General features: G+C 40.9%; 1 protein-coding gene across 1 annotated transcript in view; it reads left to right on the top strand.

The window, feature by feature from the left end:
• The window catches only part of pip4p2 (phosphatidylinositol-4,5-bisphosphate 4-phosphatase 2), an 87,196-nt gene that overhangs the window by 26,572 nt on the left and 47,751 nt on the right, over positions 1 to 12,873 (top strand). Inside the window, exons 2-3 of the mRNA XM_043688103.2 lie at positions 1,716 to 1,864; positions 11,217 to 11,323. Of these exons, the coding sequence (XP_043544038.1) occupies positions 1,716 to 1,864; positions 11,217 to 11,323 (256 nt within the window). The remainder of the gene's footprint in view (positions 1 to 1,715; positions 1,865 to 11,216; positions 11,324 to 12,873) is intronic.

The raw sequence follows: 12,873 nt of genomic DNA, 5'->3' as shown, positions 1-12,873 counted from the left end.
GGCTCCCATCTCTGTGCAATCTTTCAACCTTCTGCATATAAATGCTTTCATTATACTATCTGACACAGTTCTTTCTGTGGCAAGGTTCATCCTCCCAATGTCCCCTATTGCAAGAAGTTGATTATCAGTAAGTGCTGACATTGTGTGTTGAATCAAACTTATGGGTATCTTCTTAGCAAAATTGAGGACATATAAACAACTGCTCCTAGGAAAGTACTGTCTTCTATCATTGTGCTCACCAAAATTTGAGGAGACTATGTTTCTCTTCTGATAGCTTTGCTGCAATCTAACAATATTTCAATCTTAACAATATGGATCCTGCCGAATTATTACAAAGTAAGTCATAAAGTTTGAAACAAAAACAGAAATTGCTGGAAAATCTCAGCAGATTAGGCAGTACCAGTGGAGGGAAAGCAGAATTAATGTTTTGTGTCCAGTGATCCTTCTGAACGTAGCTTGGAAAAGGGTGGGTTTTATACAGAAGATGGGGTTGGGGGGGAGAGTAAATGATAGGTGGAGATAGAACCCAAAGAGAGAGAGAACGGCACGGTGGCTCAGTGGTTAGCACTGTTGCCTCACAGCGCCAGGTACCGGGGTTCGACTCCAGCCTCGGGCAATTGTGTGGAGTTTGCACATTCTCCCCATGTCTGCTTGGGTTTCCTCCAGATGTCTGGTTTCCTCCCACAATCCGAGATGTGCAGGTCAGGTGACTTGGCCATGCTAAATTGCCCAAAGTGTTCAGGGATGTGTAGGTGAGGTGCATTAGTCTGGGGTAAATGTAGAGGAATGGGTCTGGGTGGATTACTCTTCGGAGGGTTGGTATGGGCTTGTTGGGCCAAAGGTCTGTTTCCACACTGTAGGAATTCTTTGAAACAGTTGGACAGATACAGGAGTGGTTAAAGGCCCGTCTGGGGGAATGAATAGCTGCTAATTTATCAGAAAGTTTATATGTCTCTTTGCTGGTCCAAAAATAAAAGAAAAGTTCTTCACAGAAATGATTTCGCATAATTTCCAAAGTCTCCTAATGGGATAATAATCATATAGGAAGAGCACTGGCAGACTGCCTATACCATGGAGAATGAGGGTGCTGACCTAAGTCTGTTGTTGTTCTTAACAGCATCCATAAACACACTTTGAGAAATGGATAAGTTGACACGATGAGGGCGGCACGGTAGCACAGTGGTTAGCACTGCTGCCTCACAGCGCCAGAGACCCGGGTTCAATTCCCGCCTCAGGCGACTCTCTGTGTGGAGTTTGCACATTCTCCCCGTGTCTGCGTGGGTTTCCTCCGGGTGCTCCGGTTTCCTCCCACAATCCAAAAATGTGCAGGGATTAGGTGAATTGGCCATGCTAAATTGCCCGTAGTGTTAGGTGAAGGGGTAAATGTAGGAGAATGGGTCTGGGTGGGTTACGCTTCGGCGGGTTGGTGTGGACTTGTTGAGCCGAAGGGCCTGTTTCCACACTGTAAGTAATCTAATCTAATCTAATCTAATCTGATGAGCATGAATTTCTCTCCTTAGCTCAAGAATGTACTGCGACGCTGTTATCCCAACATTTGATCAGCCTAGGGATCAAACATTGTACTTTTTTTTTAACCTGGTGCACAATTTAATTAACATTTATCCACTGATCCATTGTGTGAACCTGTAACTGTTGTTAAATGATATTTATTTTGAAGCTTCGTAAAATTTTGTGGTTGGTGGTTTTCTTCACAGGAGAGCTCCCACCTCCTTACAGCCCAGTGGCTAGTCCTGACGTTGGAGGAGTGCCAGTAATAAACTGTCGTGTGTGCCAATCCCTGATTAACTTGGAGGGCAAGCTCCACCAGCATGTTGTTAAATGCACCATTTGTAATGAAGCCACGGTAAGAATATGTAAATATTATATAAATCAATGACTCACAGGTAGCACATAATAAAGAGTAGCTTCCCTTGTATATGTATAGTTCTTCATTTTTCTTTTGTAAAGGTACTGAACATAATTTACATTTGCACATTCAAAAGTGATTTTTTTTCCTGTACACCATGAAAAATATTAAGATTAATATTCTTGTTTTAGCAATATTGAGTAAATTGGTGTTGAAGTAATGCTGTACAATTCTACACTCGCATTCTCTGTAGGAGAAAGTGAGGACTGCAGATGCTGGAGATCAGAGTTGAAAATGTGTTGCTGGAAAAGCGCAGCAGGTCAGGCAGCATCCAAGGAGCAGGAGAATCGACGTTTCAGGCATGAGCCCGAAGGGCTGAAGAAGGGCTCATGCCCAAAACGTCGATTCTCCTGCTCCTTGGATGCTGTCTGACCTGCGCTTTTCCAGCAACACATTTTCAGCTCGAATTCTCTGTACCCGGGTATTCCCATTGATTTTCTAATGGCCTGTCATTAAGTGTATATAAAAAACTTTAACGCCCATAATCCAATCAATTCATCATTTCCGTTGTTTGGATCCCATGACTACAAATCATGATTCAAGGTTACAGCGTTTTATTGTACAAAAGAATTGTTGCTGCAATTCCTTAGGATTCATACTGAAATGAACCCACAGTTTATTTCTGCATGTCAGCTCTCCCTTTAGAAAAGAGATGTTCTGGATACAAGGTGGATACAGCTGAACACCCAGTTTACTTTGAACCATCGAGAAGTTTTATTTGCTGTTTGTTTTTTGCATTTCTTTCAAGCAAAGACATGATTTCAGTTTGGAACGTGAGAGTTCCGAAATGGCAAAGAATTGCATGGATGAATCAAAGTACCATCTGTCAACACAAACATTTTCTCTTGTCTATCAGTTCCCATTTTGTTTGAACTCTTATAAAATTTGACAGCTGAATCTGAGAGTAACTAGTAACGCACATCTAGTGTCCTTGTAAGATTATGTACACCAGCAAGCTTTTTGAAGTTAGGATAAATGTACTGATTATTCAATTTCTTTTGATTTGTGATCATTTTACCACATTGACACAATTAAGAAAATACTGTTTATGGAGCAATATTTTCATCTGCAGTTATTAGTTAGTTACAAATTGAATTTAAGTTGTACCTACATGGCTTGGATAAAAACACACACGAATATACACAGCCTCTTTCCCTCTTTATCACTACTTTCTTCAATTTACTCTTGGGCCTGACTGATTCTTTCCAAGGAGTAATATTGAAGTTAGCCATTTCATGAAGAAATAGAGAATTGTTTGTTCAAGTTGGTTCATGGCTTTCATTTTGGTGGTCTACCAAGTAATGTAGGTAGGAACAGGAAGGTACAAATTACTTTGGGTGTAATAAAGATGTGTCTGAGTATTTTTTCTAACCTAGAGAATATTAGAAACTGTGAAAGAATGGAGAGATTTAAAGGGCGATGTAAATATATAGGAGACTGGTACAAAAAATGTGAAGTTCCTAATGAACTGCTGTTCTTTATTTCTGGGGGATTGGAATACAGGAAGAAATTGTAAGGACCTAATACGTTGGTTGACCAGTATCTGATGTACTGCTTTCAGTTTCTAGGCAAGGCATCTCAGACAGGATATGGTTATTTTGGAGTGGGTGCAATACAGATTTTTGTTTAAAAGTACATCAATACAGGTGTGTTTAAGGTGAAAAATTGATCACAGGATGCACAGACAAGTCTTCCATTCTGTTGAGTGAAGAAGATTCAGATGTATAGGGTAATTACAATATTTGTTAGTGGAAATAAACACAAACCATTGCATTTGAAGAGGATGCGCAGAACAAGAGGGTAAACCCTAAAATTACTGTTAAACTATTGAACAGAAACCACTTAAAATAGAAGGACAATGGAAATCCCATGTTAGCGGATCAAAGCTCCGAGAATATTTCCAAGTTGTCAGTTGCAGTATTCACATTCTCACTGCTGGGTAAGAAGATCTGAGCACATCACCTAAATTAACACTTGAATTGAGTACTGAAAGAACGGTACACTACACGTTGAAATAGATGTTAAACCGATGCACAGTCAACCCTTAAATTAATGTAAAAGATTTAGTGATGTTATTTGGAGTTTGTGAGTAGACCCTGCCTTCGGGAGTGGACCAAATCCCTGGGAGTTAAATACACCTTTACAATGTAGTGTTCCTGTTTTTGGGCCTGGTTCTCTATGCATGGGCCAGGTCTCTATGGAGACTGAACATCTGTGTGCTGTGGGGTGTGCATTTGCTGCCTTTAGGAATGGACTCTGCTGTCAGTTGTGGACTCTGTTTTTAGCAATGGACTCTGCAGTTTGGAGTGGACTCTATTTCTGACAATGTACTTTGTATATTTGGAGTGGACTCTGTTTCTGGAAATGGACTCTACATTTGGAAGAGAACTATTTATGGTTATGGTCTCTGTGTACTAGAAAGGTCGCTGTTTGTTGGTAATTGATTCTGTCTTGTTGCTTGTTGGGTTTATCACCTACGATGTCTTGGTGTGAGCCGGATGGGACATAGAGGCAGGCTGCCTTAGTGGCCAGAAGGTGGAAGGGACAGGTGGGTTTTTGGTAGGGTCTGTATTTTATGCGTTGTTTTTGTTGTAATTGGACTGTTTTATATGTATTATCATTGTTACTGTTTTGCGATGACTGAAACTGGCATTTGAGATATGTCCTCATTTCCCTGAAAACTGGTTCAATGGTCGGGTTTGGGGCCTGGATTTGCTGCTCTAATCCATTGTAAAATTGCTGTTTCTTTGTATATAGCTGTTAATGTTAACTGTTTTGTAAACTGTATTGTTTAATAAAATAAAAAATATTACCAGGAGATCTAGAGTCTCTTCAGTTTAGGTACTGACTGTATGCTGGCTGGGTCACAGTCAGTGTATTCTTGTCGCAGTTGGTTTCTGCTTTTTTTGGGAGACATCTGATTCCTGAACTGGCTGAATTATGTAGCCAGTTTGTTAACTGGTATTCCTTTTTTAGTGAGGACTGATTTCGAAACTGCCTGATCTACCCAGTCAGTGTTTCAGGTGTAACTCGTTTTTCATTAGGGAACTGTTGTTTCACTGACTGGTTACAGCCTGTATGTTACTCTTTTCTCTTTTACTTTGAGAAAAGGACAATGTTGATTTTGTGGCAAGGCTTAGCACTTGATTTTGGTTTTCTTTGTTCTTGAATGTATTTTCACTTTTTTGGTGTTTGGACTGAGCCACTGAGAAAATGCATCTTTTCAGATGAGCTGTTTCTGTGGATAGGCCTGGCCCTTTGTCGGTGGACTAAGCCTCTGTAAAGACTAACACCTGTGTGTATGCTGGGAAGTGAGCATTTGCTGTGTCCTGGAGTTTGGGAGTGGACCAAACCCCTGTGAGCTAACTACACTTTTACAATGTACTGCGCTCCTGAGCGTAGTCCTGGTTCTTTATGGATGGGCCAGGCCTCTATGGAGATTGAACTGTGTGTGTGTGCGCGTGCGTGCGTGTGCAAGCGCTGTTGGGTGTGCATTTGCTGCCTTCAGGAGTGGACTCTGCCCTTGGTTGTGCTCTCTATTTTTGGAAATGGATTCTGCAGTTTGGAGTGGATTCTGTTTCTGGGAATGGACTCTACATTTTGAAGAGAACTGTTTATGCTAATGAACTCTGTACCAGAAGTGACTCTGTTTGTTGATAATTGACTCTGTCTTGTTGCTTGTTAGGTTTATCACCTGCACTGTCTTGTGTGTCCCAGGGTTTGGCAGGCCTCACCTGAGCTGGGAGGCACATAGGTCATCCTGAAAGCTGTCACCCTGACAGCCAGTGGGTGGGTAGGCTGTTCTGAACACTGTCGTCTTGAGAAGGGGCAATCAGGACGGGCTGTCCTAGAGGTGGTCAGAAGGTGTGTTGGAGTGGCTGAGAGCCAGAAGCTGCATGGGGCAGGCCGAGATCCGGAAGGCTTGTGGGCTGCCCTGTGCGCTGTCATCCCAGGGAAGGGGGCAGGCTGTCCTAGAGCTAGCTAGAAGATGTGTCAGGGCAGTCCACGGGCCAAATGGAGCATGGGGGGTGAAAGCCCGATTGGTATGTAGGGGCAGACCGAGAGCTGGATGGTGGGTAGGCCATTCTCAGCGCTATCACCCCGGACAGGTACTGGGGCGGGCTGTCTTCAAGGTGTATTAGGTTGGATCGAGAGCCAGAAGGGGCATGGGCGGACTGAGAGCTGGAAGGGGCGTAAGGGTGGGCTGTCTTAAAGTAGCCTGAAGGTGGGATGGATGGGTGGGTTGCTGGGGGAGATCTATATTTTATGCTCTGTTTCTTATCTAACTGGACTAGATTGTATGTATTTGTTAATGCTTTTTCTGCAATGCCTGAAAGTGGGATTTGAGGTTTGTCCTCATTCCCTGAAAACTGGTTAAACGGTAGGATTTGGGGTCTGGCTTTGCCGCTCCTCTCCCTTGCAAATTGCCGTTTCTCTATATACAGCTGTTAATGTTAATTGTTGGCAACGTTGACTCCAGACCCTATGAAGTCTCATGGCACCAGGCTAAACATGAGCAGAACTAGTCACGATTACTGTCTCGTTCTGAAGAAAATTTATTTCGGACTCAAAATGTTAATTCTGCTTCTCTCTCTCCACAGATGCTGACAGATCTACTGAGTCTCTCTAGCACTTTGTTTTTATTTCAGATCTCCAGTATCTGTGGTATTTTATTTTTATTTGAGCTCCACCCATTCTAATGATGTCACATTGGCTTGAGTAGGAATAAGGTAAAAACATGTTCTGATCTCAAGGAGTGAAGACCAATATCCACAGGTCTCTCTGCAGCCTTCAAAACAATGTTTACCTTAGTAATGTAACATTTACCTGATTGATTTCATGGAATAAACTGTACCTTGCTCAAGATAATGCATTCTTCTCATTGTTTTAGTTGGTACCAGTAACTGTGGGCTGAAGGACCTGTTCCCGTGTTGTAACAGAGAGTTTGGGAAGTTCTGTTGTCTAAAGGGGCAGCGTGCCATTGTTTGTGAGTCATTAAAAACAATCACAAAGCTGTTGCAAGAAATTAGGAAGGCAAATGGTACCTTGGCCTTTATTGTAAAGGGTTTTGAGTACAGGAGTAAGCATGTCTTGCTGCAGTTGAATAGATCCTAGCAGAGATTTCACCTTGAGTATTGTGTACAGTTTTGGTCTCCTCATCTGAAGAAACATATATTTGCCTTAGAGAGACTGCAACGGAGTTTCACTCAGCTAATTTCTGTAATAGCAGAGTGTCTCATGAGGAAAGAATGAGTAACTGGTCGGTTCGTATTCTCTAGGGTTCCAAACAGTGAAAATTTATCTATTTGAAACTTAGAGAGCTGTTGCAGGGCAGGACAGATGGTTATAATTAAGATGTTTCAATGTGAGTTTAGAACCAGGGGACAACATCACAGAATAAGGGTGGCCATTTAAGACTGATATGAGGAGGAATTTCTTCACTCAGTGTGGTGACTCTTTGGAATTCTGTACTTCCAAGGGATGGAGATGCTGAAACAATTATGCCCATATGTTGGAAGATCTGGACAAATGGGACAGAAAAATGGCAAGTAACATTCACACCAAGCAATGCCCATCTTCAATATGAAAGAATCTAATCTATTGCATCTTGCTGTTGAATGAATCTGCCACACTTAAAATCTTGATCAGGAAGATTGGCCAGATGCAGAATTGGATCAGCAAATAAACACAGCAGTCAGACGACAGGAATTCGACAGTGAGGAACTCGCCTTCTGTCTCCCCAAAGCTTGCCTACATGTACATACAGAGCACAAGTCAGTTATTTAAGGGAGCACTCCTCGTTTGCCTGAGTCAATGCGACCCTGACAATACTTGAGAAACTTTACACATATCAGGACAAATATCCTGCTTGATTGGCACCACCTCCACTACTTCTGACATTCGAATTTTTCATCACAGATGCATAGTGACAGTATTTACAAGACGCACTGCAATAATTCACCATGGCTTCTCAAATCGCCATCTGAATCTACTTTTGTACCATCTAGGGCAAAGGCAGCAGGTACATTATGACCTGTAAGTTCCCCTCCAAGACACGAACCATCCTGACTTGGAAATACAAAGGAACCTCGATTATCCGAAGTACGCAAGCGGGGAGTATTTCATTTGGTGAATCGAATTTTGGATAAACGAATGCTGAATAATATAGTTTAGCCGAGCATTGGGACCTTGCGATTTTGCCGGATAATCCGATATTCGAATGCAGGATAAATTGAGGTTCCTCTGTATATTGCCATTTCTTCGCTGGGTCAAAATCCTGGAACTCTTGCAGTACTGTGGGTGAAATTTCATCACATGGGATTGCAGCAATTCATAAAGGTATCCCAGCACCATCACAAAGACAATTAGGTAGAAGCAGTAAAAGCTGCTCCAGCTGGTGATGCCCACATTCTATGACTTTTGAAAAGTGCAGTATGTGTTGTGTTTGTACTCCATGCTTTCCTGTGCTTTTTGCAGTCAACGTTGCATTCATCTTATTTCTTTAAAATTCCACACCAATAATTACTCAAAACTTTGCTTATTCATGGATTAATTCTCTGGTTTCTTGACCTGGTCTGTGATGTAGAAAATAGTCAATTTACTGGGTATTTAATCTCTGCCTTGGAAACACAGTAGATTTATGTACTTCGTTAGCATGGTATGAAATAATAAATTTAATCTTCTAAATTGTTACATTTTCTCAGCATAGAACTTTTTTTAAGTCATGAAAGTAATTAGAATTAACCGATCAGGATAATCTACAGTTAGGATGCAAGAATATAGACATTTTTTTAGGTGTCCATCACCTGTTCTTGTCTATCTGTTTAGAAACAAAAAAACTTGCAGAGTTATTTCTTCTGGCAATTACTCAGTCATAGTGGTCTACATCACAGAGAAAGGTCCTTTGGCTTATTGAGTCTGTGTTTGTCATTATGCTTGCCTTCATTATCTGGAGGATAGAATATAAAAGAAAGGAAGTCTTATTACAACTTGATAAAACATTGGTGAGACCACAGATGGAATACTGTGTACAGTGTTGAACACTACACTATAGGGTCCTACTATTCATCATATATGTTGGCCTACCCAGGAAAATGGATTTTGTCATAGACAGATATGAGAATATCGACTTTGCAACTCTGACTTATCAAGTTTGATATTTTGTCACTGTCATCAACTCACCTATATCCTCCTATAATCAAAGGCCATCTTCTCACTGTTTACCATCCCACTAATGTTTGTATCATCTGTAAATTTATTGATCAAACCTCCTACGTTCAAGTCTAAACAATTTTCTAAAGACTAAGTATACCAAAAACAGCAAGGGTTCCAGCACTGATTCCTGCGGAACCCCACTGGATGCTGGCTTCCTGTCACAAAAATCACGCTCTGCTTCCTGTCACTCAGCCAATTCTGGATCCAATTAATCAAATTTCCTTGGATCCCACGAGCTCTTACCTTCATTACCAGTCTCCCATGTGAGATCTTATCAAAAGTCCTGCTGAATTCCATGTAGACTTCATCAAATGTGTTACCCTCACCTACATACCTGATTGCCACTTTGACCAATCTGAATTTTTCAAACATGACCTTCCCTTAACAAAACTATGCTGATTGTTCTTGATTAATTCCTGCCTGTTCCAAGTGCAAATTAATTATGCCCCTTAGACTTGTTTCCATTAGTTTTCCAACTGTTAAAGTTAGACTGACTGGCCTGTAGTTTTCGGCTTTATCTCTTTCTCCCTTCTTGAATGACAGTATCACATTGATTGTCCTCCAGTTACCTGGTACCTTTGCTGTGGCCGGGAGGAATTTCAAATTATTGCCAGTGTTCCTGCTATTTTTCCCTTTGCTTCACTCAACAGTGTAGTCCAATTGCAGTTCTCAGTTGGTCAGCAGTTATTATTAAACCATTTTGTATGTTTAGTGAAAAGTATTGAGTAAAATATCAGAATTTTGGAGGGAAACGTTGTTCACTTTTATGATCCTGGCTGGTTTGAGCCATTTCTTAAATTTTTTGAATAATTTGGCCTCACCAAGTCATCAGTTAGCAGGATGTCACTTGTGATGTTGTATGAAGGTCTGCTGAGGCCTTCACCATGCATTTACTAATGAGTAACACAAGGGAATAGAAAGCCACAGATGTGTCAATGCCACAAAGGCAGTATGCAAGCAATGTTTATGAAGGCATAAAGATATAAATAGATATCACTAAATCAAGTAGATCGCAAAACTATGGTAATGGATTTCATTGTAGACAAATGAGAATATTGATTTTGCATATTCAAAAGCTGAACCAAAGAACTTCCTAAATAGAAACAAGAGGTTCAAAAGTAGATTAGATTCCCTACAGTGTGAAAACGGGCATTTCAGCCCAACAAGTTCACACCAACCCTCTGAAGAGTAACTCACCCAGGTCCATTTCCCTCTGACTAATACACTTAACACTATGGGCATTTTAGCGTGGCCAATCTTCATGATCTGCACATCTTTGGAAAGTGGGAGGAAACCCACACAAACAGTTGCCTGAGGCTGGAATCAAACCCAGGTCCCTAGTGCTGTGAGGCTGCAGTGCTAACCACTGAGCCACCGTGCCGCCCTAAGTACTTGGGATCCAAGTATTCATTTCATTAAAATGCCAGGAACAGGTACAGCAAAGTACAAAAAAAGTTAATGAAAATTGGCCTTGATAGCAAGAGGATTACAAAGAAAGGGAATGGAAATTGTGCTTGGAATTTAGCGGTTCTGGGATGATTTGATCAAAGTTTAAGATGTTAAGAGAACAGTTAGAGGCTTTTTTTGTGAGTTGGGAGAATAAGGAAAAAAGGACATAGTCTATTTAAAACAGACTTTCCAGGAATGAAATGTTTGTACATGGTGTGATAAAAATGTGGGCCTCTTCTTCACAAAGTATTCGATGCTAGATTGACTATAAATTTTTAGTTTCGATGACTATTACCCAGTTATTTAAGGGTACAACATAAAGGGAACCAAAATCAAATTAGGTCGCAAACTAAGTAATGGATAGACAGTTTCTGTGTTCCTAAGGAAATGACCAACACAATGTTTAGATTGCCAGTATTTCCATAGGAATAACTACCGTGTTTTTCAGGATTCTGATGAATTATGTATTTTACATTTTGTACAGCATTACTTGAACCTAAACCAGCTTTGTAAAATTCGTAACTTGCATCATTTGTATTTTAAGATATTTGTGGAAGGTACCTGCAAAGAAGAAATGTTAATTTTTGGAAAATATGTCTTGTAATCAAATGATATTTTATTTCAGCCAATCAAAAATCCTCCAGCAGGAAAGAAGTACGTACGATGTCCTTGCAATTGTCTCCTTATTTGTAAGGACACATCACGACGCATTGGGTGTCCAAGGCCTAACTGGTTGGTATGAATTTGTTGTATTTTAGTTTCAGGAATTTAATTCTGTCATTAGGGCTTTATGTACTCTTCATTAACCCATTTTGACAATCTATGACTTAGATCAAAGGCTATTGTCATTTCTATTTATGTATCGCTCTGGGGTTTTCTGGTCAAGTTCATAATATCATAGAATTCCTAGAGTGTGGAAACCGACCCTTCGGCCCAACAAGTCACACGGACCCTCCGAAGAGTAACCCACCCAGACTCATTCCCCTACCCTGTTACTCTACATTTTACCCCTGACTAATGCACCTAACCTGCACGGCCCTGAACACTATAGACAATTTAGCATTGCCAGTTCACCTGACCTGCACATCTTTGGACTGTGGGAGGAAACTGGAGCATCCAGAGGAAACCCACGCAGACACGGGGAGAATGTGCAAACTCCACACAGACAGTCGCCCAAGGCTGGAATCAAACCAGGGTGCCTGGCGCTGTGAGGCAACAGTGCTAACCACTGAGCCACCATGCTGCTTTATGTGATATGGGGAATAGCTGAGGAAATTTCCAGCGCAGTTATTAGAATATGCTTCCAGCACACCTATTGGAATATGCAGGTATCCTCCCATGAGATTACTGACATTTGCAGCTGTCTACGATCTTTAAACTGCCCATTGTTTCACTATCTTGTACTTGTATAATAGTACCATATTTCAAAATGTCCTTTACAGAAAATATCATTGCCAGAATGAGCTGTTAGAAGTTATGCTAGTAGAAGTATTTCAACCGGCTAATTAATTTTGAATACTCGTGGAACGTCAATTAAGCAATAGGAAATGACAGGGGAATTTCCCATACGTATTCTGGGGAAAGGTGTTGAGCAGAAATTAACTTTTTATTTAATTATTCTTTCATGGTGTGCAAGCATTGCCTACAAGGCCAACATTTGTTCATCTTTGCAAATTGCACTGGAGAAAGTGTTGAACCAACTTTCTGAACCACTGCGATCCATTTGATGTGGCTACGCTTTCAGTGCTATTAGGAAGAGAGATCCAAGATCTTTGACCCAGTGATGCTGATGGAACAGCAATAAAGTTCTAAGTCAGGATGGTGTGCTGCTAACCTACAAATATGCAAATTAGTAGCAGGCGTAGGCCTTTAAACACTTTGAGCCTCCTCCATCACTTACTGAGATCATGGCAGATCTGCCTGTAATCTCCAATCTCCAATCCCCATTCCAGCCTATTTCTGATAACTGTTCAGCCTCCTGGCTTAGCAAAAATCTATCTACTTCTGTCTTTAAAATATTCGGGGATTCTGTTTCCACCAACCTTTCAGTTTCAAACACTCTACACTCAAAAAAACAAAAAGCCTAATCTCTGTTTTAAATAGGCAGTCCCTGATTTTTAAATAGTGACTCTAGTAGTAGATTCTTCCATAAGATGAAACCTTATGTTTGAATCTACTCTGTCAAAGTCCCTCAGGATCTCCTATTTCTATTAAGTGGCATTTTTACTCTTCTAATTCCAGCACACTTGAGCCTAGTCTGCCCGATATGTTGATTCTCCTGC

Source organism: Chiloscyllium plagiosum, unplaced genomic scaffold (assembly GCF_037043375.1).
Source record: "Chiloscyllium plagiosum isolate Xiang-an unplaced genomic scaffold, Cpla_swu_hap1 HiC_scaffold_4, whole genome shotgun sequence".
NCBI lineage: Eukaryota > Metazoa > Chordata > Chondrichthyes > Orectolobiformes > Hemiscylliidae > Chiloscyllium > Chiloscyllium plagiosum.
This window is presented reverse-complemented; position numbering and strand designations above follow the sequence as displayed.